Raw genomic sequence first — 27,333 nt, forward strand, 5'->3', positions numbered from 1 at the left:
GTCTGCTTTCCCCAGTCCCAGCACTCGCATCCTTGCCCCAGCGGGGAGTAGTGCTGGAACAAGAGGGGCTGGCCCAGGCATTCACTGTGGGTCTGGGCACAAGCTATGTTGGCCTTAGCTACAGTCAGCAACCTAGACCGCTCCTGATGCTCTGCCAGTGTAAGCACCAGTAAGGGCTGCCCCTGCCCCACTTGGATGCCTCTCTGGGTCTGACCTACTTTTGTCCCTAACAACTGAGCTTTCCCCTTGGCCACTACAGCCCTCACCCTAGTGTGGATCTGTGCTGCAGATCCAGTGGGGCTGGTGCAGGCACTTGGCATGGGTCAGGGTGTGGGCTGTGGCAGCCCTAGGTGGAGACCTGGACTGCTTCTGATGCTCTGCCAGTGTAAGCACCAGTGATGGCTGCCACTGCCCCACTCAGATGCTGCTCCAGGTCTGAGCCGCCTCTGTGCCTCACAGCTGAGAGGCACCTCAGCCACAACAGCCCTCACCCCAGGGTGGAGCTGTGTCATGAAGCAAGTGGGGCTACAGTTGGTGCTCAGCTCACACTGGGGCTTACACCAGCCTTGGGGGAAACTGGCCAGTGTCCCCTGCAGTTTCAGTCTGCCCTCTCTTCCCTGTTTTGGGAGTAAGCAAGCATGTGTGCACTCTTCATGAGTAGGGTCCAGGCTTCCCACAGCCTTCCTGTTAGTCCCACTCACTGTCCTCCAACCAGCCAAGGGGACCTGTCTTCCCAGTGTCAAACCCCAGGGCTTGGGTGCCCAATATGTGGCTTTAACCACTTACTCCCCAGAGAGGATCTCTGCCCTGTAATCTCCCTGATCTGAGTTCCCTCTCAGGGGCACAGGTCCTGATCTGATCTCTTCTCACCACTTCCTACCTGATATCAGTAGATCTTTCTTACAGCCTTAGTTTTTCAGGATGCTTTCTGCCAGTTTACAGTTAGTTTTCAGTGAGAATTGCTCCACATGTAGATGTATTTTTGATGTGTTCATGGTGGGGGAGGTGAGTTCTGTATCCTTCTATTCTGCCATCTTGATATCTTCCCTAGGCAAATGTTTTTTAATCCCTTCATCATAAGTCATGTTGAGACATCATTCTTTTTTGTTTGTTTGGGCTAAATACATCTATGTGATTAGTTTTACTGTAACATAGTCTGCTTCAAAGCTGTTTACCCAGAAAACTGAAAATATTTTTAATCACTGGCTTCAAATGTGTTGTTTCTTTTTTCAATAGATTTATGACTTGCATTCAGAAGGCACCCTGCTTTCTGTAACATTGCCCTCTTAGATCCTGTTAGAGATATATTTTTATATACCCTTAGCTTTTTCTGTTCTCTCCTTGAACACCAGTGCTTTTCCCAACATCTTACCTTCATTTTCTTTCTGTGCACTGCTTACACATATGCAGCAGCACACATTCATTTGGCTGGAAGAATGTGGAAATTTCAAGATTACTCTAACAGTGATCAAGTCCAGGCTCACTTTAATTTATATGCAAAATGAAAACATCTTTTCATTTGATAAGCTTCTCCCACCTTTGTTAACACACGATGCTCTTAGTACCATGTAAAGGGCCAGAATATGAAGACGCCCGTGTTTTTGAGTCATCGGTGGAAGGGCATTTTACTTTGTTCACAAGATTGTTTTATCCATTTGCTTAAATTGTTCTAAATCATACAGTAGAAAAAAGGACAGGAAAAAAAAGAGCCAAGGTGTTAAAAAAAAATACCTAGTGACTTCAAATAGTAAAATTGAATTGATTGCTTTTAAATGCGTCACATAACAGTCCCCATTCGTCCCAGCACAGAAGCCATTAGAGAAGATGTTGCCAGATTCTGTACTATTTTGGCTGTTTCATTTTGAGCAATTGGAAAGTCATAAATGGGGGAAAGAACAGTTCAGTTTGGCCTGATAAATTTTAAGAGGGTCCGTGACTGTGACATCATCCTGATGTCCAAGTCTTGCATAAAGTGGTACTCAGTTTTCATGAATAAATGAATTTACATTTGTTTTAATGGGAGTTGGCTTTGTTTTCTGGGTTTTGATTCACTAGCAATGAAGCTAGGTCCTGAGAGAAATCATCAATACCCATTTTAGCCCCAAGACTAGAAACATGGTATATGGAAAGTAATTTTGGAGAAGTAATTTATTCTTGCTATATTGGTAAGATATTTCTTTTCATCAATGATTTATTGAATTGTGTTCTTACAATCATATAGCTATGTTTTTAAAATACAAACATTTGCAAACATCTACGGATAATATTTGCAAGAAACTGGAAAAAATGTCAACACCATTTCATATCCATGGTCTGCAATAATGATTTTTGTTCAATTTTGTCCCCATATCTTATGCCAACAAAGACTGATTTATAAAGCATCCAGAGCCAGATAATACTAAAGATAATTGCTATGCCTGGTTAGCGTTTAAGAGCAGTTTCCTGAGGTACCACTTGTAAAAGTGAAAGAACATACATTGGAATGATTGCTGGTCAACTATATAGTAAAAGAAAAATAAGGAATTGTTGCATATAGCCTGCTTTCCAATATTATTTTAAATAATACTTGCATTACGCCTGATGATCCCACAGAACCTTTAATAGTGTGATTTCACAAACTCTTTTTAAAACTTTCTAGGCACATAGAAAAATCAAATCAGTCACAGTCCAATTTCAAACAGTTTATTTACAAATATGATCAGTGCTTTATCATCTAAAAGTGGGACTTATTAAAATATAAAGCAGGTTTGGATTTCTTCTGGAAACCAAATGATATTTTTATTTTAAATAAGAAAAGAACCAGTAGCTATATTAACAAACATCTTATTAGATATAGGACATTTTATGTATTTTTTTAAAATTAATTTTTGGCTGCATTGGGCCTTCATTGCTGCACGCAGGCTTTCTCTAGTTGTGGCGAGGGGGGGGCTACTTTTCATTGTGGTGCGCGGGCTTCTCATTGCAGTGGCTTCTCTTGTTGCGGAGCACGGGCTCTAGGCGCGTGGGCTTCCGTAGTTGTGGCTTGTTTCGGGCTCTAGAGCACAGGCTCAGTAGTTGTGGCGCACGGGCTTAGTTGCTCTGGGGCCTGTGGGATCTTCCCAGAGCGGGGCTGGAAACTGTCTCCTGCACTGGCAGGCGGATTCTTAACCACTGCGCCACCAGGGAAGTCCCAATATAGGACATTTTAAAACAACCTTGAAAACGGCAACATTTATGTTTTCATTTAAAGAAACCTATTAAATTTTAAAGAAAAATGTAAGTTTGAAGATTTAAAACATATAATTAATTCAATTTTAAAATAGACTCATAGATTTGTTAAGGAATATCTGAACCTAAGAAAATTTTTAGCCTGAGCTAAACCAGCGATAGGGACATTTAATCTTGCCTTAGAAATTATTATTAATTTGTGTTCACATTTTTTATATTCTGTAAACTTATCCCTGCCTTTAAAATGATGTGATTTGCTTCTTATGAATGTTGGCCAAACCAAATGTGGGACTGAGCAAACTTTTGGCAAATTAAAACAAAGACCAACTAACTAATTTAGGCTGTTGTTTGGGTTTTTAAAAAACTCTTATTTCTTATCCATTTAGCTTTGACTTATTTACTTTGTATAAATTATCAGCTTCAGTTATTTGGTTTGGCAATCAATCAGTGCACAGCTAGAAAAAAAGTGGAAAACAAGTTTAAAGATAAATCTAGATTTAAAAAAAAACCTAGATATTTGATACAGAGGAGATTTTGTCATGATGATAGATGGGTTTTTCTAGCTTAAAGAAATAAAAAAGCAAAGAGCTTTTTCTTATCTAAATCTTTATTAGAAGAAAAAACAAATAGATTTAAAACAATGAGTAACAACAAATTTCATTAAATATTGAACAGTTTAGTTATCAAAGATATTTAGACAATATGTTCCTAATATTTCTGCACAGCAGAAGCATACTGACTATAGAGCTCAGACTGTCTTGTGCTCATATGAGTTCGTTTTTGGCATAAAAGAATATCCAAAGTCACATTTAAATATAGTAGATAAACTGCTAGGAACTTACTATAGATTCTCAAAGCTTTCACAAATTATCATTGTGTGATTGACATTCCCTTAGGGTGAATGTTTTATGGACTCTTTCTGTAACACTGAGTAACAAACTGAAATCATTTTCTTTAAAGTTAGTACTAATAAAATTATTTAAAATTGAATTAGAAATTATGTTCTTGTTCATATTAGCACAATAAGAAGTAACATGAATAAACTGATTATTTCATATCAAAAGTTAGAAAATGGAAATAACATACATAGAACACTCATTGACGATAATAAACAATCATTTAAAATGGAGCTATTCAGTACATGACATCTGTGAGCACCCTTTCTAGGGGTAAAGTTTCCCTTTGTAATTTCTTCAAGTTTCCCTTTCCAATCTGTGTAAAACACTGAGAAATGTAGTCTTATACCTATTGTATTTTCAAATATCTATCATAGAAAAGATTACATTTTAAATTCACTTTTAGTAAAAAAACAAACCTAACAAGTGTCCTTTCAGGTTTTTTTCTTGCGTGTAGTACACATTCATGAATGTCCACTAGGCGCAAGGGAAATTGTTTATGCTGCAAAATGTAGTCTATATAGTGAGGATATCAAACATACTGAAATGACAAATGTTTTCAACCAGTGAGCTAAGAAAAAAACAAATGCAAGAAGACTTGTTTTAATCACTAAACATTGCAGGATTCTTTTTTTTTTTAACAATGTGTGTAAACTTGCCCACAAAAGCTGGGTAATATTAAACAGCCAGTAAGGCACTTTGTCAGAGAGGACTAAGTCGTAAAGGCTGGATGATTGACAATTTGTTTAATAGGAAACAGTCTATACTTAGAGCAAAATCTGGAGTGTGGCGCTCCTTTTACCGATTTATTGTCAAACAGGAGTGGGGAAAACTTTAAAATCTTCTGTTTTACTTTGTTTACCAATTTTCCCTGCAGAAGTCTTTTAGTTGTAATTTTAAAAATATATTAGGAGCTACCAATTTAAATAATGTATCATTTTTCAATCTAATATTTAAAACAATATTAACATATTCACTAGCATTTTCAAAACGTCCTAGCCATTCTATTTAAAAATGAATTACAAAACAAAAGATCTTAGTATAAAAAATGTTCCGTGTTATTAACAATTCCCTTGCAACTTCTGATGGCTTCACGTATTACAGTATAAGCTTTGGTATAAAACATGCAAATAAAAGCCAACAAGGTCGTGAATACAGTGTTCCATACACAAAGCACTTATGAAACAAGTGTAGCACATACACAGCAGATGAGGGAAAGGTAACACCGCTGCAGGATGACCAGAGTTTGCACTTCTACTGCTTCTTAGTTTGTGCATTTTGCTCGTTCAAAATCTTCAGCAGAGATTGACTCATGTAATAGGGTCTTTCAGCAGAACCATCGTTTCTTTCTAAATCTTCCACTAGGAGGAAGAATGGCACAGGGTAAATATCAAAGCAAAACTGTAAGAGAAGTAACATCGCCATCTGCTGCATACTTGCTTCACAGCAGTTCAAAATGTTATTCTAAAAAACAGCATAGTTTGGCATCAACATTATTGTAAACATAACTATGAGAAAACAATCAGCCCTTGTTATTATATCAATAAGATATTATCTCATTCTGTGTACCAGGTCTGATTCTGCCAATAGCACGTGCCTCTCAGCTGCATGATTAAGGAAATAAGTTTTATCTTCTTTTAGAGAGCAAATGTAACTACACAAAAAACAAGATGTATGAGGAATTTCTAAATTCACCTTTAAATTCCTAAAAAGTATGATGTATTCAACTTGCCTTCTAAGTTACCATATTAGTTCAAGATTGCTTTTGTTTTTTGAGCAACAATTTAGGTGGTACAGTTTTTTTTTTTTAAAGATTTGTAAATTTTCAATATATTTCAAATCTTTGAACCCAGAATTTTGAGAAGTATTGCTCTGTTTTTTCAGTTATTACCTTAATTTCTTTATAAGAAAGTGGCTTTTAAATTTTTCTCAACTCATTTTTCTCTATATTTCAATTATACAAAGAAGAAATTAATGAAAAATATTTTTCTAACTAGAATTAAGCACATAATATAGTTAAAACTTCTATACTTAGAGGTTTTTAAAGAATATTTATTAAGAATATTGAACCAAACGACATTGCTTTTCCTATGATTTTGCAACCAAGGGTTATATTCTTAAAATATAGCCAAGTTTAGAATGTATCTATCTCCATATAGTTCAGTGAATACTTTTACTGTGGAGAATTTTCTGGTCTAATCAGCAGATTTAAATGTTAAGCATTTAAAACATGGGCCCCCATCTAGTACCAAGAATCTAAAATACAGAAGTTATGATTGTTAGAATTCTCTAAATTAATCTCCTTTGTCTTTCTCAATTTTCTAACTCCTAGAACAGCCAGGCTTATAAGGAAAAAATAGGCAAATGATTGCACACATGTTGATTTATATTTTATGCAAGTGATTTTCCAACTTTTATGTGTATCAGAATCACTAGAGAACTTTATAATAATTCACAAGCTGCCCCACACCCAAATACTTATATCAGAATCTCTTGGGGTGGGGAGCACAGGTATCAATATTTATAACAATTTCTCAGAGTGATTCTGATACGTACACAAAAAATTTAAAATTGTTTCATCATTATGAATTTTTCAACTACTCCTAAAAGGGGACTTATTCCTTATAATTTTTCAATACTTAAGTTAGAGGTAACCATTTTACTAGATTTTTGTTGTGAACCCTGTATTACTGAATAATAAAATAATAACTATCTAGAAAGATAAGTTATCGCTGTTCTCTGAATTATACTTCAAGGAGCATGAGAGTGAAGAAAGTATTTGCCAAGGTATGAAGCCAAATGACACTTCTGATTATAGTCATCTCAAGAAAGTAAGCCAAGAGCAAGATGGTGGCCATAGAAGGACCAATATTTTGAAAATCTCCCCTATTCATTAGCTTCTTGCTATTAAGCTGCTATGAAGTCAGTCTAAATCTAGGTTCCCACACTTCAGGGTCATTAAATAAATTACTATTTATATTAATTTATAACAGTAATACATTTCTGACTCTCTTCTTGGATACATGGATCATATAGCAGATCAAAATGTTAGATCAACATGTTCCTTTCTGTCAAGACATAAATAATCCTTATACACAAACTTAGTGTAAAAGCCAAAAGGATACTATTGATTCAATGCTCCTTTTGGGGTACATTTTTACACTGTTTGCCATGTCATACGCACTTGCACACAGGAGATGGATAGGCAAAGTACGTGAGTGTCTGATTCATGCTTTGCTACGCCAGAGCCTGGTTTGTTGCTCTGGCCAGCAAGGGTGGAGTATGAAAGTAACTCTCCTCCTAAACCCTTCAGGAAGAGATTTCCTAACCTACAGTATGCCTCTTGTAAAGGTACAAGATGAGGTACCTATGGAGGGCTAATATTTCCTTAGGGTAAAATCTGAAGTGTCTTTCTTATCTTTTCTCTTTCTTCACTGAAAGTTAAGCTAAAATTAAACTTTTTATAGAAAACAGCCACATCATCTCTTTAATCTAGAAACTCATAACAGATATAATCACTCTTCTGAAACAGATCCATACCCATTTTCTATATGATGGGCATAGGAAAATAGGGATTTATCTCTATTTGGGTTACAGACAAATGGCATGAGTTATGTGGCCATCTCAGCTCTGCTCAGAATATTTTCATGGTGGCCAGAGGTTCATATTATTGGAAATGACATTCCAGAACTCAGATTCAACTTCACTATAAATATAATTTCACTAAAACAAAATGGTCTATGAAGGTTCCACAGTAATTTTTACCTAGTAATGCAGCCTATGGAACCTGTATAACATTAACGTCTATATGTTTGTTATGGTCTCGAATCACTTACTGAAATATACTTCCTAGGGAACCATTAATACAAGTTTAATCACAGTTTAGAATGTTGTCCACTAGCTTGAACAGTATAAATATAACCATAGCACCATATTTACAAATTTAGTACCATATGCTGGTTAACTATAAATCAATCTTTTTATGGCTAATTGATTACACATTTATAGTGCTTTCAAAAATTTCCTGAATACCCTTTACAAATACACATTTATAAAAAGAAAGGCTATCAAAATGCTGCAATGGGAAACAGCATGCCAAGTTATAAAAGTTTTGGAAACACTTTCAGCTATAGACTTTAAAAATGTGACATTTACACCTCGCTCTTCAGCTGGGACCACTATAAAGTATCCTAGTTCACAGAGGCTACTGTCATCAATTGCCTGATACCTCAGATGGTACCAAGTTCTCGCTTTTTAGGAATAAGCACTGAAATTTCACATTACTTAAAAGCATCATTTTCAAATACAAATGACCTAATTTACAAAACTTCTACTTAAAAATGAATGGCACTGTTTGGAGCTTTTCTACTCTTTCTGCTTCTGGGGAACTAGTTGCTTCTTGTTCAGAATTCCGTGCAGGGTAGGGGTTATGAAGTAGGGTTTTTCTGTAGATCCATCATTTCTTTCCAGATCTTCACCTGTATATGCAGCAGCCAAAGCAGGCAAAAGCAGCAACAGCAGCAGAACAATTATATGCATTTTTATAAATTGGAGAGTCGAACAGGGAAAAATCAGAGAAAGCAGTGTTAGAAAGTCAAATATAAGACAAATTAGTGCAGTTAAGTAGCTGATGCTGGTCAAAGTAAGAAGCTTCAACCTCTGCCAGGAAGCACTGAAACTTCCTAAATCCCACCCACTCCAAAGAGGTTTATTTTGATAGTTTAAAGGTTAATAAGATCTTTTATGTCCTTTCAAATGTGTTATCTTTAAATTCTAACGACTGTTCATTTCAGAGAGGTAAATTGCCACATCTTCTGAGATGAAGCTGAATAAAAAGTATGGTGTGATAAATGTAGAGAATAATTGAATTTCAGAGTTCAAAGTCTGTTTTAATGGTAATTCACACCCTCATGTTACAGATGAAGAAACTGAGACCCAGGGATGTAAAATGATTCTCCTGAAATTGAAAGCTCTGGGGCAACAGGATGAGGTGAGGACCCAGTCTCTTGACACCTACTTCAGTTCTCATTCTACTTAACTAAGCGGTGTCCTGTCCTAAATCCTTGTAGTTTACCTCAGATTATATTCAAAAGCTAATACAGTGTTTGCTGACTTCTGTAATACATGAGTTTATATTCCTGCTTTGCTTAGGCTAATAATAAAATGATGGATATTCACTGAGCACACATCTGTTGGGTGGTTGGAGACAAACATGAGAATGATGCTGAGAAGCAAGGAGAAGTTTGCATGGAATTAAATTTCCTGCAGATCCATATAATTCACAGCTGATAATATCTATCTCAATAAATATATAAATGCAACTTGAAACTGTTTTGACTAGTATATTAAAAATGTTATGCTATTTTAGCCTTTATTTATTATGAAATAAAGGATAAGAAATATTATATAAAACCATATAGCACAATCACAGATTTATGGAATAAATCTAAGTTATTTTTCATCATACTCTCTTAGGAATGGTTGGATTATTGGTTTATTAGATTTTTACATTAGACTTCACAGTGACTTTCCCCACATACAAAATGAAAAGCTAAGAAGGGAACATGATAGATGCTGAACATTTTTGTTCTTTTTTCCTTAATCATATTTCTATATCTTATATCACATATCATATGTTGTATGTTTATATCATTATTACTTTTGAGGGATTGGTAGGAACTGTGGTATCAATCACATAATGAAAGTAATCATCTACAACTATTGTTTTTTTCCCATCCTGGGACCAGAATTCTCATTGCCTTGTAATGTGGAAAGGATGCTATGTCTCTATAAATGAAGTGTTTGTCTGCAAATAGTTTGCATTTTTAAAATCACCAGTTTTCTGGCAGTCAAGATAATAGGTATAAAGCAGTATATATTTTTTAAAAAGGTACAGTTCCACACAATCATAATTTGCCTTAGAGTATCATTTAAGAAGAAAAATTTTCCAAAGTTAGATGTTGCCCATAGTAACAGCTGCAGAGGGAAGAAAAATACAATTTGGCTTCTCTTGTTCTTTATTATCAAAGACAAGAACATCCAAAAAGAAACTATTCACATTCAACACACAATGTGTTAAATAAGGCTGAAATTATACCTGCTTTTCAAGAAGTTGGCAATTAGTAATATAGATGAGTGGAAAACATTTCTTAGTGCTCAAATTTAAAATCTACTGTCAAAATTAAAATCTACAAGATTTGCCAAAGATTGGAAACTGATAGGTTCTAAACATTTCCCGGGATACATTTTGAGAAAACTTTTCAGTTACAAGAATCAGGCAGATCCCAGTGGGCTCTCCCAGTTTCATTCCCATGATTAGCATTTGAGATGAAAGGAGAGACCTCTGAACATTCAAGATCTCTGTCTCTTCTGTGTCTTAAGCTACCTTATTCCCATGCTCCTTCTTCCACCTCACATCTGAGCTGAAGTTTGTTCATGTGGTATTTTGTAGATGGCTTTTCCTGACAAACCACTGAAGCACTAGGAAAAGATTAAACATTCCAGTTCCATTTATAGCCAGAGGAAGAGCTAACTTGTACACAAAGTTCTCCTGATTAATTTGTCCAGTTATTGAAAATTGATTTGTTAAATGTTCAGAAAAAAAAATCAAATCATTTTCTAGAAGGTTTTTTCCTTCAATATATCTCCCTAAAGTTAGTATCTTTAGGGATATATATATATATATATATATATATATCTCCTCTCCTGACCCCAGCATGCAGTTGGTGCTGTGAGTTACACTAAAAAATAAACTGTTCATCTTATACAAGTAGATCACTCAGTAATGCCCTGTCATAGAATGTTTTCTCTGCTTCTCTTAAGAGTAACGTGCCAGAGAAATAATCTCTCAGAGGGTATTAGTTGTAGCGCTAACAAGTTCTGTTCTTTTACCTGTTGACCCTACTTTATCTAGGTTGAAGGAAAGGACAGATCAAGCTCCTGATGGGCACTAGGTTCTCCAGGGCTTTTAAGATGAGGTATTGGGGCTTCCCTGGTGGTGCAGTGGTTGAGAGTCTGCCTGCCGATGCAGGAGACACGGGTTCGTGCCCCGGTCTGGGAAGATCCCACATGCCGCGGAGCGGCTAGGCCCGTGAGCCATGGCCGCTGAGCCTGCGTGTCCGGAGCCTGTGCTTCGCAACGGGAGAGGCCACAACAGTGAGAGGCCCGTGTACCGCCAAAAAAAAAAGTTGAGGTATTAATAGAAAACATATCCATTCTGCATACGTGAGGTGCACAGGCCACATAGAAGCACAGTGAAGAAGTCAGTGATGAAAGCTCTACTGAAGTATTTTAACACTATGCGTCAGAGTTGATCTAGCCATTTCCTAAACACGCCTCTCTATGAATCCTATCTATTTGTCATCGTGTTACCCAGTATGAATTGGCCCTATGTGTCTTTGAAACCATTGCCAGCTTGGCTTTATCAGAAGGTATAAAGGCTGTCCTCAGAGTCCCCAAAGCCCAGCCTCAAAGCCCAGTTATGTCTTCAGTTGTTAATAAAGCACAACAGAAGCCAATCATTATTATAAATTTGAAAACATTAAGAAATTAAAATAATTTCATGCTAACACCATGCCATGATGCCTGACCCTCCAGTGCTTTGCAAACTCCATCTCTCAGCCTTTAACGTTTACAAAGCATCTACTAGACAATGTCTCTTTCCAAATAAACTGTTTTGCAGTTTCAGCCAGGTCATAGCAAATCCACAAGCCAGCTAAAAGACTGGGTCTTAACCTTTTCATCTTTTGGTTATCCACCAGAGGGGGAAAACACATATACTGAAAACTTACAGAAGCAGATGAAAATTGTTTCAATACACATTGCATAGACGCTGAAGAATCCATGTGCAATTAGGTAAGATCCAATCATGACTGTCTGTAAACGAGCAGAGAAGAGAATGAAGATGCCATTAACTTGTCCAAAAGAACAATAATGCAGTTTTAAATAAAATCATGATGAGGACGCTTTGAAATACTCTGTGTTGGAAAAGATTTCAATATAGGAATGTAAAAAGTTCAATGATAAAGTTTTTGAGTGCCTTTGTACTGGGATTTAAACAAAATGTACTAGTTTACCTGCCAATTTTCTTATCACTATCCCCAATGCCTACCAAAAACATCCCAGATTTAGGATCCTGCACACTGAGGCAGTAAAGCATAGGAGTTAAGACCATACACTGCCTAGGTTTAATCGCAGCTCAGGCACTCACTCGACAAATCACCTAACGTCTCTGGGCTTCCTACATAAGATTGTTGGTGGGGAAGGGGAGAATGTGAGTAATAATGGTATTTATGACACATGGATTGAGTGAGTTAATATACTGTAATAGATCTCGCAGGACTCCCCCCAGGTCCTCTCCAGCTGCCACATCTATCCCCTAGTTGTTGGGAATGTATGTAGGCTGCTGATGACTCAGCTGTTTTGCTCACTAGGAATTGCTCTTGCAGGGAACTGCCTCACCCAAGGTTACACCATCATTCAGAGGGCAACCCCTGGCCAACGGCTGCCTGATGCAGCATACAGAGGCCTAGTCCCTTTGTCAGAATTTCCTGTAATTATGTCTGAGGCTTCAGCTATAATTAATGCATGGATCAGCTTCTTCTTTTGCCTGGTCCTGTCCTCCTCACTTCCTTTCAAGTGTATCTCAGGAGAGCACTTCATAATAAGCCTTCTGCATGCAATCCTCTGTCTCAGGGGTTGCTTCCAAGGGACCCAAGCTCTAAAGCAGAATGAGGCTTGGCCTCAAAGTAAGACCAATCATGTTAGCTATCATTATTTCTCCTATTCCTTTTTGGTTTTTTTATTTTGCCATTTCTCATAAATCAGAGTCAATGTTACCCAGACGCTATGGAATGAATTGTGTCCCCTCAAAATTCATATGTTGAAACCTAATCCCCAAAGTGATGGCATCTGGAGGTGGGGCCTTCAGGAAGTAATGAAATTACAATGATGGAGCCCTTGTGAATGTGATTAGTGCCCTTATAAGAGAAGACAGGAGAGATGAAATCTCTCTCTGCCATGTTAGGATACAGCAAGAAAGTGTCCCTTTGCAAATTAGGAAGAAAGCTCTCACCAGGAACTGAATCTGTGGGCACCTTGATCTTGGACTTCTCAGTCTTCAGAACTGTGCGGAATAAATCCCTGTTGTTTAAGCCACCCAGTCTATGGTATTTTTGTTGTAGCAGCCCAAACTTACTAAGACATCAGCTCTTACCAGCAAAGGTACCCAGTAGTAATTTAAAGATGTTGGTCCTGCTATAATCATTGGGAGTCTTTCTGTGAAGAGTAGAAAGGCCAGGACACCTACAGTGAAAAGGCAGAACATGTATATTGTGCATTTGCAAAGGAACATAGGTTTGTGTAGTAAAGAAGTTTTTCTAAGCACATGTTAAACTTATTACTACTACTATTACTACTACTACTACTTACCTATACACCCAGCAACTAGAATCTTCCCCAGGATTAGTACAAAGTCTGTCACTCTATCCATAACTGCAACTCTGAGAATCAGAAAAAAGAAAGTATAATTTTGTGTTTAAATTATATTTGTTATCAGAAATTTATGAGAGTAAATAATTCATGAGTTCATTTTGATGTGTCTTTGCTGAAATTTTATTTGGCCTTTGTTAAATGCAAGAAATGAAGTTAGAACCCAGGCATGATTTTCTGACTTATTTATAATGGAGTAAACAGAAGATGGCATTGTAAGGCTGTCAGGTGCTATTGGTGGTGTCAGCATTTCTCTCTCTAATTCGAGGACTATGGATACCCTGAATCCTGAGGATGGCTGCACTGGTTCTCTGATTTTGTTCACTCAGACTCTGTCAATTTTGGGAGGGGGGAATACTCAGAAACATGATGATAATGTTCATGTGGGGAATTTCTTGAGCGTAGGGGATAATAAAAATGAATAAGTGCCAGTGGGTATAAAGGCATAGGTGGATGATGGGAGCAATAATTCTAAAACATATGAAGAAATTAATGGTGTGAAGGAGAAGATTTAAATCTATTAAAATAAAAAATAAGATTCATGTCTAATAAGACCACCAACATGTGAAGTATGGATGCTAAAGCTTCACCAAATCATCTACTGCCATGCTCAACCTGATTACTTACTTTAAAATATTTCTCATCAGCAGATTGAAAGCATCTCTCGCTGACCTGCAGAAGTTTTTGCCATATATTGCAATCTGAGGAAGACAGTTGATATTATTCTGGAGTCAGTAACGTAATTTAACAAGACCAACAGACAATCCAGTGACAGGAACATGAATTAATTCTGTCACCCACACAGTTATTCTCCTTCCTTTTTCCAACAGTTGGGTTCATGGGAGGCTTGGGCAGTGTGTGTCCTCAACTCTGCACAACTCTCAGAGTCATTGACAATAAGGTATGTTTTGGTTGCTATTTGCCTTAAATTCCATGGGGATTAGACAGCTTCAAACAGGTAGGTCTTCGTCTCAAATCCCAGGACACAGCTTCTGTCTTTGAAGTGTTTTGGCTATGGTTTGTTGCTGAATGGGTTAAATGTTGTAGCGTTCACATTAAAAATTACTCTCAGGAAACCCAGTGCCTTCCAATACACTTGCTTTATTGATTAAAAGGCTCAATACAATATTCTCACTGGAGGTATATTAATGACTCTTTGAATGTCCATAACTATTTGAATCACCCATGCAGACCCTATATCACTGTGATAATATGTGAGTGTTATAAGGCTGTAGCTGCTAAATTTTAGAATAATATTTTTGGATCCCCTATTTTAAAAAAAATCTCTTTAGAAGCCTCCATATTTCCATAGGAAATAAGTAACAAATTCAGCTATGCATTATCAATTCCCACACATTTCAAAATAAGAATCATAAAAAGAAATAGACCCTTCCTTAAAAATATGTAAATCCCGGAATTAGAAGAATATTTTCTTTTCACAGTGAAACATAGACTAGGTAAGCTTTCCTCCCACTAAACTATGTCAAATACAAACAAAATCATTTTCAATCTAGCACATTTTTATACTTCTAAGGTAAATAATATTTTCCCTCTCCAAAAAGGTATTGAAGGTAATAATGAACTACAGTTAAGTTACTGTCTCAACTAGGAAAACATAGCCCTGAATGATGCATTGGATTCACAAATTCTTATAACAACATGGTGATAAATTCAACTGCTTGATGCACAAGTGCTTTAGAGATGGAAACGTAGACATGGGGTTTGGGTTTGCAAAGAAGCAGTTTAGTAAATAAAAATAAGCTACTTACCATAACATAGGCATTTCTGTTCAAAAACTTTACTGCTTTTTCTAAACACCAGAAACAGCATCTCAGGCAGCATTTTAGGAATTTAGAAATGTTGTTCTGGGCCTCTATGAGAAGGAGATATTTAAACCTATTAATGATTTGCAAACTCTAGGAATCAAAAAAATATAGTAAAACTTTAAGTGTGCTTTAAAACTTTTTTAATTGCAGTGAAATATACATAAGATTTACCATTTTAACCATTTTTAAGTGTACAATTCAGTAGCATTTAGTACATTCACGATTTTGTGAAATTACCATCACTATCAATTTCCAGAACTTTTCATCATCTCATATAGAAACTCTGTACCCATTAAACAATAACTCCTCATTCTCCCTTTCTCCCAGTCCCTGGTAACCTCTGTCATACTTCTGTCTGTATGAATTTGCCTCCTCTAGATACCTCATATAAGTAGAATCATACAATATTTGTCCTTTTGTGTCTTGCTTATTTCACTTAGCATTAAATTGTCAAGATTCATTATTACATTTATTTTTAGAGCTGAATGACATTTCATTGTATGTATATGTCACATTTTGCTTATTCTTTTATCTGTTAATGGAAATTTGGGTTGTTTCTACCTTTTGGCTATTGCAAATAATGCTCCTATGAACACTGGTGTGCGAGTATTTGTTTGAGTCCCTGCTTTCAATTATTTTGAGTATATATGTAGAAGTGGAATTGCTGGCTCATATGACAATCAAATTTTTGACTTTTAAAGGAATCACCATACTGTTTTCCACAGTGGCAAATCAGTGGTGATTTTACATTCCCACCAGCAATGCACAGGTGTTCCAATTTATCCTCACCCTACAAAAATTTGTTATTTTTCATTTTTTGATACTAGACATTCTAATGGGTATGAATTGGTACCTCACTATGGTTTTGATTTGCATTTCCCTAATGACTAATATTGAAGATCTTTTCATGTGTTCATTTACCATTTATATATGTTCTTTAGAGCAATGTATATGAAATCCTTTGCAGGAGGGATAAAGATGGTGTCATAGGAGGCTCTTGAACTTCCCTCCTCCCCCAGATGCATTGAATGTACAGCTACACATGGAGCAATTTCCTCTGAGAGAAATCCAGAAACAAGCTGAGTGACTCCTACACATCAGGCAACGATGAAAATCCCACGTTGAAATGGTAGGAAAGGCTGAAACACACTCGCCATAAACTCTACCCCTGGTACAACACCATCCAATCAGGACAATACCCCCAACTCTCAGCTTCTCCCTGAGGAGTGAAGGGTTTGGGCAGCACATCAAGGATTCCAACTTTTAAGGCTCCCACCCAAGAGACAGACCCCGCAAAACACTTAGCTCTGATAGCCAAAGGGGCTTGTTTCTACAAGTTCTACAGGACTATAAAAAACAAAGAAGCAGTTCTTAACAGGCACATATGCTAGCAATCACTATACCCCCAGGCTTAGCAAAGACGGAGCAGGCAAAAACGCCCATTTTCCAGTGTCTTCCTGGGAGGGGATTGACTGCGCACTTTACAATCTTGTGCCTAAAATTCCAGCTTCTAGTTTGCACACTCTTGGAGCTAGCTATGATCCTCCATTGACCCAGGGGGAGCAGGTCACCAACATTTCTTTGGAAGGAGCTTATACACCTGTGTGGTGCCCCAGTTTCAGCTGCTGCCCGAGTCATGGTCCCCGCTTTTTGTGGCTCTAATAGGGCTTGCACAAATGAGTCTCACAGGACTGTAGAAAACAAAGAATCCATTTTTAAATGGTAAAGGAATGCCCTACCACCACCACCACCACCATGGCTATACATCCTGGCTCAGTGCAGAGGGGGCAGGCAAAAGCCACCTCCTAGTTTCTCCCTGAAAGGATAATCTACATACTTTCCCAGCTGCTGCTTAAGGGTTTAGCATCTAATCAACCGGCATCTAGGTTCTGACTGTGATCCTCCGCTTTGGGACCCTGACAGGTCTAGGTACACCTTCAATTACTAAGAGCCACTAAACTAACTATGGTGGCTAGGACAATCACAAAGATTTGAGAGAACCAGAAGGTTCGGCTGGGCTGATTAATGAAGCTCATCTCCTACATGAGACTATTCTGTCAAGTTGGGAAAGATGGCTGTTTTATCTAATGCACAGAAAGCAATACAGAGAGTCAAGAAAAAAAAAAAGAGAAGGAGAAACAAGGGAATACTTTCCAAATAAAAAAATATATGTATTTCCAGAAACTGATATTTCTGAAACAGAGATAAGTGATTTAACTCGTAAAGAATTCAAAATAATGGTCATAAAGATGCTCACCATGGTCAAGGAGAAATGCATGAACAAAATAAGAATTCAATTAAGAGATAGAAGATATCAAAAAAAAAATCAAACAATTTATAGAGCTGAAGAATACAATTGAACTGAAAAATTCAATAGGGGGATTCATAGCAGATTAGATCTAGTGAAAGAAAGGATTGATGGACTCCCTCTTGTGAGAGCACCAGAATCACAACTAACTGCTGAACAAGCATTGACAGGAAGACACTGGTGGAACTCACCAAAAAAGATACCCCACATCCAAAGAAAAAGGAGAAGCCACAGTGAGACGGTAGGAGGGGCACAATCACAATGAAATCAAATCCCATAACTGAAGGGTGGGTGACTCACAAACTGGAGAACACTTATACCACAGAAGTCCACCCACTGGAGTGAAGGTTCTGAGCCCCACGTCAGGCTTCCCAACCTGGGGTCTGGCAATGGGAGGAGGAATTCCTAGAGAATCAGACTTTGAAGCCTAGCAGGATTTGACTGCAGGACTTTGACAGGATGGGGGAAACAGAGACTCCACTCTTGGAGGGCACACACAAAGTAGTGTGTGCATCGGGACCCAGGGGAAGGAGCAGTGACCCCATAGGAGACTGAACCAGACCTACCTGCTAGCGCTGGAGGGTCTCCTGTAGAGGTGGAAGGTGACTGTGGCTCACTGTGGGGACAAGGACACTGGCAGCAAAAGTTCTGGGAAGTACTCCTTGGCGTTAGCCCTCACAGAGTCTGCCATTAGCCCCACCAAAGAGCATGGGTAGGCTCCAATGTTGGGTCACCTCAGGCCAAACAACCAACAGGGGGGGAACCCAGCCCCACCCATCAGCAGACAAGTGGATTAAAGTTTTACTGAGCTCTGCCCACCAGAGCAACAGCCAGCTCTACCCACCACCAGTCCCCCCCATCAAGAAACTTGCACAAGCATCTTAGATAGTCTCATCCACCAGAGGGCAGACAGCAGAAACAAGAAGAACTACAATCCTGTAGCCTGTGGAACAAAAACCACATCCACAGAAAGATAAGACAAGATGAAAAGGCAGAGGACTATGTATCAGACGAAGGAACAAGATAAAACCCCAGAAAAACAACTAAATGAAGTGGAGATAGGCAATCTTCCAGAAAAAGAATTCAGAATAATGAGAGTGAAGATGATCCAGGACATTGGAAAAAGACTGGAGGCAAAGATCGAGAAGATGCAAGAAATGTTTAACAAAGACCTAGAAGAATTAAAGAACAAACAGAGATGAACAATACAATAACTGAAATGAAAACTACACTAGAAGGAATCAATAGCAGAATAACTGAGGCAGAAGAATGGGTAAGTGACCTGGAAGACAGAATGCTGGAATTCACTGCTGCAGAACACAATAAAGAAAAAAGAATGAAAAGAAATGAAGACAGCCTAAGAGACCTCTGGGACAACATTAAACGCAACAACATTCACATTATAGGGGTCCCAGAAGGAGAAGAGAGAAAGGACTCGAGAAAATATTTGAAGAGATTATAGTCGAAAACTTCCCTAACATGGGAAAGGAAATAGCCACCCAAGTCCAGGAAGTGCAGAGAGACCCATACAAGATAAACCCAAGGAGAAACACGCCAAGACACATAGTAATCCAATTGGCAAAAATTAAAGACAAAGAAAAATTATTGAAAGCAGCAAGGGAAAAATGACAACATACAAGGGAACTCCCATAAGGTTAACAGCTTATTTCTAGCAGAAACTCTACAAGCCAGAAGGGAGTGGCATGACATATTTAAAATGATGAAAGGGAAGAACCTACAACCAAGATTACTCTACCCAGCAAGGATCTCATCCAGATTTGATGGAGAAATCAAAAGCTTTACAGACAAGCAAAAGCTAACAGAATTCAGCACCACCAAACCAGCTCTACAACAAATGCTAAAGGAACTTCTCAAAGTGGGAAACACAAGAAAAGAAAAGGACCTACAAAAACAAACTGAAAACAATTAAGAAAATGGTAATAGGAACATACATATCAATAACTACCTTAAAGGTGAATGGATTAAATGCTCCAACCAAAAGACACAGGCTGGCTGAATGGATCCAAATCAAGACCCATATATATGCTGTGTACAAGAGACCCAATTCAGACCTAGGGACACATAAAGACTGAAAATGAGGGGATGGAAAAATATATTCCATGCAAATGGAAATCAAAAGAAAGCTGGAGTAGAAATACTCATATCAGATAAAACAGACTTTAAAATAAAGAATGTTACAAGAGACAAGGAAGGACACGACATAATGATCAAGGGATCAATCCAAGAAGAAGAAATAACAATTATAAATATATATGCACCCAACATAGGAGCACCTCCATACATAAGGCAACTGCTAACAGTTCTAAAAGAGGAAATCGACAGTAACACAATAATAGTGGGGGACTTTAACACTTCACTTACACCAATGGACAGATCATCCAAACAGAAAATTAATAAGGAAACACAAGCTTTAAATGACACAATAGACCAGATAGATTTAAATGATATCTATAGGACACTCCATCCAAAAAAGCAGATTACACTTTCTTCTCAAGTGTGCATGGAACATTCTCCAGGATAGATCACATCTTGGGTCACAAATCAAGCCTCAGTAAATTTAAGAAAATTGAAATCATATCAAGCATCTTTTCTGACCACAATGCTATGAGATAAGAAATCAATTACAGGGAAAATAACGTAAAAAATACAAACACATGGAGGCTAAACAATACATCATTAAATAACCAAGAGATCACTGAAGAAATCAAAGAGGAAATCAAAAAATACCTAGAGACAAATGACGATGAAAACACGATGATCCAAAACCTATGGGATGCAGCAAGAGCAGTTGTAAGAGGGAAGTTTATAGCAATACAATCCTACTTGAAGAAACAACAAACATCTCAAATAAACAATCTAAACTTACACCTAAAGGAAGTAGAGAAAGAAGAACAAACAACACCCAAAGTTAGAAGAAGGAAAGAAATCATCAAGATCAGAGCAGAAATAAATTAAATAGAAACAAAGAAAACAATAGCAAAGATCAATAAAACTAAAAGCTGGTTCTTTGAGAAGATAAACAAAACTGATAAACCATTAGCCAGACTCATCAAGGAAAGGAGGGAGAGGACTCAAATCAATAAAATTAGAAATGAAAAAGAAGTTACAACAGACACTGCAGTAATACAAAGCATCCTAAGAGACTACTACAAGCAACTCTATGCCAATAAAATGGACAACCTGGAAGAAATGGACAAATCCTTAGAAAGGTATAACCTTCCAAGACTAAACCAGGAAGAAATACAAAATATGAACAGACCAATCTCAAGTAATGAAATTGAAACTGTGATTAAAGATCTTGCAACAAACAAAAGTCTAGGACCAGATGGCTTCACAGGTGAATTCTATCAAACATTTAGAGACGAGCTAACACCCATCCTTCTCAAACTCTTCCCAAAAACTGCAGAGAAAGGAATACTCCCAAACGTATTCTATGACGCCGCCCTCACCCTGATACCAAAACCACAAAAAGATAATACAAAAAAAGAAAATTACAGACCAATATCACTGATGAATATAGATGCAAAAATCCTCAACAGAATACGAGCAAACAGAATCCAACAACACATTAAAAGGATCATACACCATGATCAAGTGGGATTTATCCCAGGGAGGCAAGGATTCTTCAGTATATGCAAACCAATCAGTGTGATACACCATATTAACAAATTGAAGAAGAAAAACCATATGATCATCTCAATAGATGCAGAAAAAGCTTTTGACAAAATTCAACACCAATTTATGATAAAAACGCTCCAGAAAGTGGGCATAGAGGGAACCTACCTCAACATAATAAAGGCCATATATGACAAATCCACAGCAAACATCATTCTCAATGGTGAAAAACTGAAAGCATTTTTTCTAAGATCAGAAACATGACAAGGATGTCCAATCTCACCACTATTATTCCAACATAGTTTTGGAAGTCCTAGCCATGGCAATCAGAGAAGAAAAAGAAATAAAAGGAATACAAATTGGAAAAGAAGAAGTAAAACTGTCACTGTTTGCAGATGACATGATACTATACATAGAGAATCCTAAAGATGCCACCAGAAAACTACTAGAGTTAATCAATGAATTTGGTAAAGTTGCAGGATACAAAATTAATGCACAGAAATCTCTTGCATTCCTATACACTAATGATAAAAAATCTGAAAGAGAAATTAAGGAAACACTCCCATTTACCATTGCAACAAAAAGAATAAAATACCTAGGAATAAACCTACCTAGGGAGACAAAAGTCCTGTATGCAGAAAACTATAAAACGATGAAAGAAATTAAAGATGATACAAACAGATGGAGAGATATACCATTTTCTTGGATTGAGAGAATCAATATTGTCAAAATGACTCTGCTACCCAAAGCAATCTACAGATTCAATGCAATCCCTATCAAATTACCAATGGCATTTTTTACAGAAGTAGAAAAAAAATCTTAAAATCTGTATGGAGACACAAAAGACCCCAAATAGCCAAAGCGGTCTTGAGGGAAAAGAACGGAGCTGGAGCAATCAGACTCTCTGACTTCAGACTATACTACAAAGTTACAGTATTCAAGACAATATGGTACTGGCACAAAAACAGAAATATAGATCAATGGAACAGTATAGAAAACCCAGAGATAAACCCACGCACCTATGGTCAACTAATCTATGACAAAGGAGGCAAAGATATACGATGGAGAAAAGACAGTCTCTTCAATAAGTGGTGCTAGGAAAACTGGACAGCTGCATGTAAAAGAATGAAATTCGAACACTCCCTAACACCATACACAAAGTAAACTCAAAATGGATTAGGGACCTAAATGTAAAACGAGACACTATAAAATTCTTAGAGGAAAACATAGGAAGAACACTCTTTGACATAAATCACAGCAAGATCTTTTTTGATCCAACTCCTAGAGTAATGGAAATATAAACAAAAATAAACACATAGGACCTAAGGAAACTTAAAAAGCTTTTGCACAGCAAAGGAAACTACAAACAAGGTGGAAAGACAATCCTCAGAATGGGAGAAAGTATTTGCAAATGAATCAATGGACAAAGGATTAATCTCCAAAATATATAAAGAGCTCATGCATCTCAATATTTAAAAAACAACCCAATCCAAAAATGGGCAGAAGACCTAAATAGACATTTCTCCAAAGAAGACATACAGATGGCCAGGAAGCACATGAAAAGCTGCTCAACATCACTAATTATTAGAGAAATGCAAATCAAAACTACAATGAGGTATCACCTCACACCAGTGAGAATGGGCATCATCTGAAAATCTACAAACAACAAATGCTGGAGAGGGTGTGGAGAAAAGGGAACCCTCTTGCACTGTTGGTGGGAATGTAAATTGACACAGCCACTATGGAGAACAGTATGGAGGTTCCTTAAAAAACTAAAAACAGAATTACCATATGGCCCAGCAATCCCACTACTGGGCATATACCCAGAGAAAACCATAATTCAAAAATACACATGCATCCCAATGTTCATTGCAGCACTATTTACAATAGCCAGGACATGGAAGCAATCTAAATGCCCATCGACAGATGAATGGCTAAAGAAGATGTGGTATATGTATACAATGGAATATTACTCAGCCATAAAAAGGTACGAAATTGGGTCATTTCTAGAGACATGGATGGATATAGACTGTCATACAGAGTGAGGTAAGTCAGAAAGAGAAAAACAAATATCGTATGTTAATGCATGTATGTGGAGCCTAGAAAAATGGTACGGATGAACCAGTTTGCAGGGCAGAAATTAAGACACAGATGTAAAGAACAAACGTATGGACACTACGTGAGGAAAGTGGTGGGGGGGGCGGGTAGTGTGTGATGAATTGGGAGATTGGGATTGACATATATACACTAATATGTATAAAATGGATAACTAATAAGATCCTGCTGTATAAAAAAATAAAAGAAAATTCAAAAAGAAAGAAAGAGGGCTTCCCTGGTGGCGCAGTGGTTGAGAGTCCGCTTGCCAATGCAAGGGACACAGGTTCATGCCCCGGTCTGGGAAGATTCCACATGCCGTGGAGCAGCTTGGCCCGTGAGCCATGGCCACTGAGCCTGTGCGTCCGGAGCCTGTGCTCCGCAATGGGAGAGGCCACAACAGTGAGAGGCCCGTGAATCGCAAAAAAAAAAAAAAAAAAAAGAAAGAAAGGATTGATGAATTCAAAGACAAGGCAGTGGGATTCATCCAATTAGAGGAAGAAAAATTAAAAAGAATGTACTTTTTACATGTTACAAGAGGTCCCAGGAGAAGAAAGAGAAAGGGGCTGAAAATATATTCAAAGAAATAATGATTGAAAACTTCCCTAACCTGGAAAATCAAAGAGACATCCAGATCCAGAAAGCTCAAAGAATATCAATGTAAAGAGATCCATACTGACTCACATAAAATTAATTTTCAAAAGTTAAAAGGTGGGTAAATGCAGCAGGAGAAAAGCAACTTCTTATATACAAGGGAATCCCCATAATCCTATAAGCAGATTTTTCAGCAGAAAATTTGCATGCCAGAATGAGGTAGAATGATACGTTAAAAGTGTTGAAAGAAAAATCTGCTGACCAAGAAACTCTATCTATGTGGCAAAGTTGTGCTTCAGAATTGAAGGAGAGGTAAAAGTTTTCTAGACAAACAGAAGCTAAAAGTTTATCACCAGTAGACCAGCCTTACAAGAAATGTTAAAGGGATATCTTTAAGCTGAAACAAAAGGATGCTTATTAGTAACATAAAAATATATGAAAGTATAAAACTCACAGTAAAGGTAAATATACACTTAAATGCAAAATACTCTAAAATTGTAATGGTGGTAGGTAAACAGCTTAGAACTACAGTATAAAGGTTAAAGACAAAGTATTAAAAAGGACTATAATTACATAACTTGTTAATGGATACACAATATAAAAAGATGTAAACTGTGATATCAAAAACATTGTAGTGGGCTTCCCTGGTGGCGCAGTGGTTGAGAGTCTGCCTGCCGATGCAGGGGACACGGGTTCGTGCCCCGGTCCAGGAAGATCCCGCATGCTGCGGAGCGGCTAGGCCCCTGAGCCATGGCCGCTGAGCCTGCGCGTCCGGAGGCTGTGCTCCACAACGGGAGAGGCCACAACAGTGAGAGGCCCGCATACCGCAAAAAAAAAACAACAACATTGTAGTATAAAATGTGTGTGTGAATATAAAACAGAGCTTTTGTATGCATTTGTAGTTAAGTTGTTATCAGCTTAAAACACATTGTTATAAGTATAAAATATTTTCTGTAAGCCTCATGATAACCACAAAGCAAAAACCTATAGTAGATACAAGAAAGGAATCAAAACATACCACTACAGAAAATCATCAAATCACAAAGGAAGAGAGGAAGAGAGAAACAAAAACTATAAAACAGCCAGAAAATAGTTAACAAGATAGAAACAGTAAGTCCATAGCTATCAATAATTACAATTAATTGTAAATGGACTAAATTCTCCAATCAAAAGATATAGAGGGACTGAAAGAAATTTTTTAAAAAAGACTCAAATATATGCTACCTACAAGAGTCTCACTTCACCTTTAAAGACATACTTAGACTGAAAGTAAAGGATTAGAAAAAGATTTTGCAGGCAAATGGAAACCAAAAGAAATCAGGTGTACCTATGCTTATATTAGTCAAAATAGACTTTAAGCCAAAAGTTGAAACAATACACAAAGTTCATTATACAATGAAAAAAGTGTCTATTTATCAAGGGGATATAAAAATTATAAATATTTATGCACCCAATATTGGAGCACCTAAATATATAAAGCAAATATAAACAGATATGAAGGAAGAAATAAATAGCAATATAATAATAGTAAGGAATTTTAAAATTTCACTTTCAACAATGGATAGATCATCCAGACAGAAAAGCACTGGACTTAACTACACATTAGACTAGAAGGACTTAACAGACATTTACAGTACATTCCATCCAACCACAGCAGAGTATACATTCTTCTCAAGTACACATGGGACATTCTCCAGGATAGATCATATGCTAGGTCACAAAACAAGTTTAATAAATGTAAGAAGTGTGAAATAATATCAAGCATCTTTTCCAAACACAGTGGTATGAAACTAGATATCAATTACAAGAAGAAAACTGGAAAATTCAACGTGTGGAGATTAAACAACATGCTACTGGACAACCAACAGGTCAAAGCATAAATCAAAAGGGAAATCAAAGAGTACCTTGAGACTAAAGAAAATGCAAACACAACATACCAAAATGTATGGAATGTAGCAAAGCAGTTCTAAGAGGGAAGTCCATAGCAATAAACACCTAAGTTAAGAAGAAAGAAAGATCTCAAACAACCTAATTTTTCGCCTCAAGGAATTAGAAAGAAAAAAAAAGAAGAAACTATGTACAAAGATAATAGAAGGATGGAAATAGTAAAGATCAGAGTGGAAATAAATGAAATAGAGACTTAAAAATAGGAAAGGTAAGTGAAACTACCAGCTGTTTTTTTGAAACATAAAATTGACAAACCTTTCACTAGACTAACTGAGAGAAAAGTAGTGAAGACTTAAATTCAGAAATGAAAGAGGGGACATTACAACTGATACCACACAAGTACAAAGGATCATAAGAGATGCTAGGAACAATCTTACATCAACAAATGGGACTACCTAGAAGAAATGGATGAATTCCTAGAAACATGGAACCTACCAAACTGAATCATGAAGAAATAGAAAATCTGAACAGATCAATTACTAGTAAAGATTTTGAGTCAGTAATCAAAAACCTCCCAACGAAGGAAAGTCCAGGATCAAATGGCTTAACTTGTGAAATTCTGCCAAACATTTGAAGAAGAATTAATACCAGTTCTTCTCAAACTCTTTCAAACAATAGAAATGGAGAGAACATTTCCAAACACATTTTATGAGGCCAGCATGACCCTGATACCAAAGCCAGACAAGGCCACTGCAAGAAAAGAAAATTACAGGCCAATATCCTTGATGAGCATAAATGCAAAAATCCTCAGCAAAATATTAGCAAATTGAATTCAATACTAGATTAAAAGAATCATATACCAAGATGAAGTAGGATTTATTCCAGGGATGCAAGTATGATTTAACATATGCAAATCAATAAATGTGATGCTCCACATTAACAAAATGAAGGAGGAAATCATGATTATCTCAATAGATGCAGAAAAATTACTTGACAAAATTCAACCTCCTTTAGTAATAAAAACTCTCAATAAACTGGTTATTGAAGGCCTCAACATAATCAAGACCATATGTGACAAGCCCACAGCTAACATCATACTCATTGGTGAAAAGCCAAAAGCTTTTCCTCTAAGATTAGGAACAACATAAGGATGCCTACTCTTGCCACTTTTTTCTTTTCTCTTTCTTTCTTTTTTTTTTTTTTTTTTTTTTGCCACTTTTTTTCAATTTGGTACCTGAAGTCCTAGCCAGAGCAATTAGACAAGTAAAAGAAATAAAAGGTATCCAAATCAGAAAGCAAGAAGTAAGACTGTCTCTGTTTGCAGATCACATGATATTATATATAGAAAACCCTATAGTGTCCACCAAAAAACTATTTAAGCTAATACATGAAATCA

The 27,333-nt window shown here is 37.0% G+C and overlaps 1 protein-coding gene across 2 annotated transcripts in view; it reads right to left on the reverse strand.

Moving 5' to 3' along the window:
- Window positions 1–3,869: 3,869 nt before the first annotated feature.
- The window catches only part of SLC44A5 (solute carrier family 44 member 5), a 166,206-nt gene continuing 142,742 nt past the window's right edge, over window positions 3,870–27,333 (reverse strand). For both annotated transcript variants that reach the window (XM_032638801.1, XM_032638793.1), the window contains exons 16-21: window positions 15,362–15,465; window positions 14,220–14,293; window positions 13,533–13,603; window positions 13,318–13,406; window positions 11,894–11,978; window positions 3,870–5,464 (exon numbers count right to left, since the gene is read on the reverse strand). In XM_032638801.1, coding sequence (XP_032494692.1) covers window positions 5,358–5,464; window positions 11,894–11,978; window positions 13,318–13,406; window positions 13,533–13,603; window positions 14,220–14,293; window positions 15,362–15,465 — 530 coding nt within the window. In that variant the 3' untranslated portion in view covers window positions 3,870–5,357. The remainder of the gene's footprint in view (window positions 5,465–11,893; window positions 11,979–13,317; window positions 13,407–13,532; window positions 13,604–14,219; window positions 14,294–15,361; window positions 15,466–27,333) is intronic.

This window comes from Phocoena sinus, chromosome 1 (assembly GCF_008692025.1).
Source record: "Phocoena sinus isolate mPhoSin1 chromosome 1, mPhoSin1.pri, whole genome shotgun sequence".
NCBI classification, from domain to species: Eukaryota; Metazoa; Chordata; class Mammalia; order Artiodactyla; family Phocoenidae; genus Phocoena; species Phocoena sinus.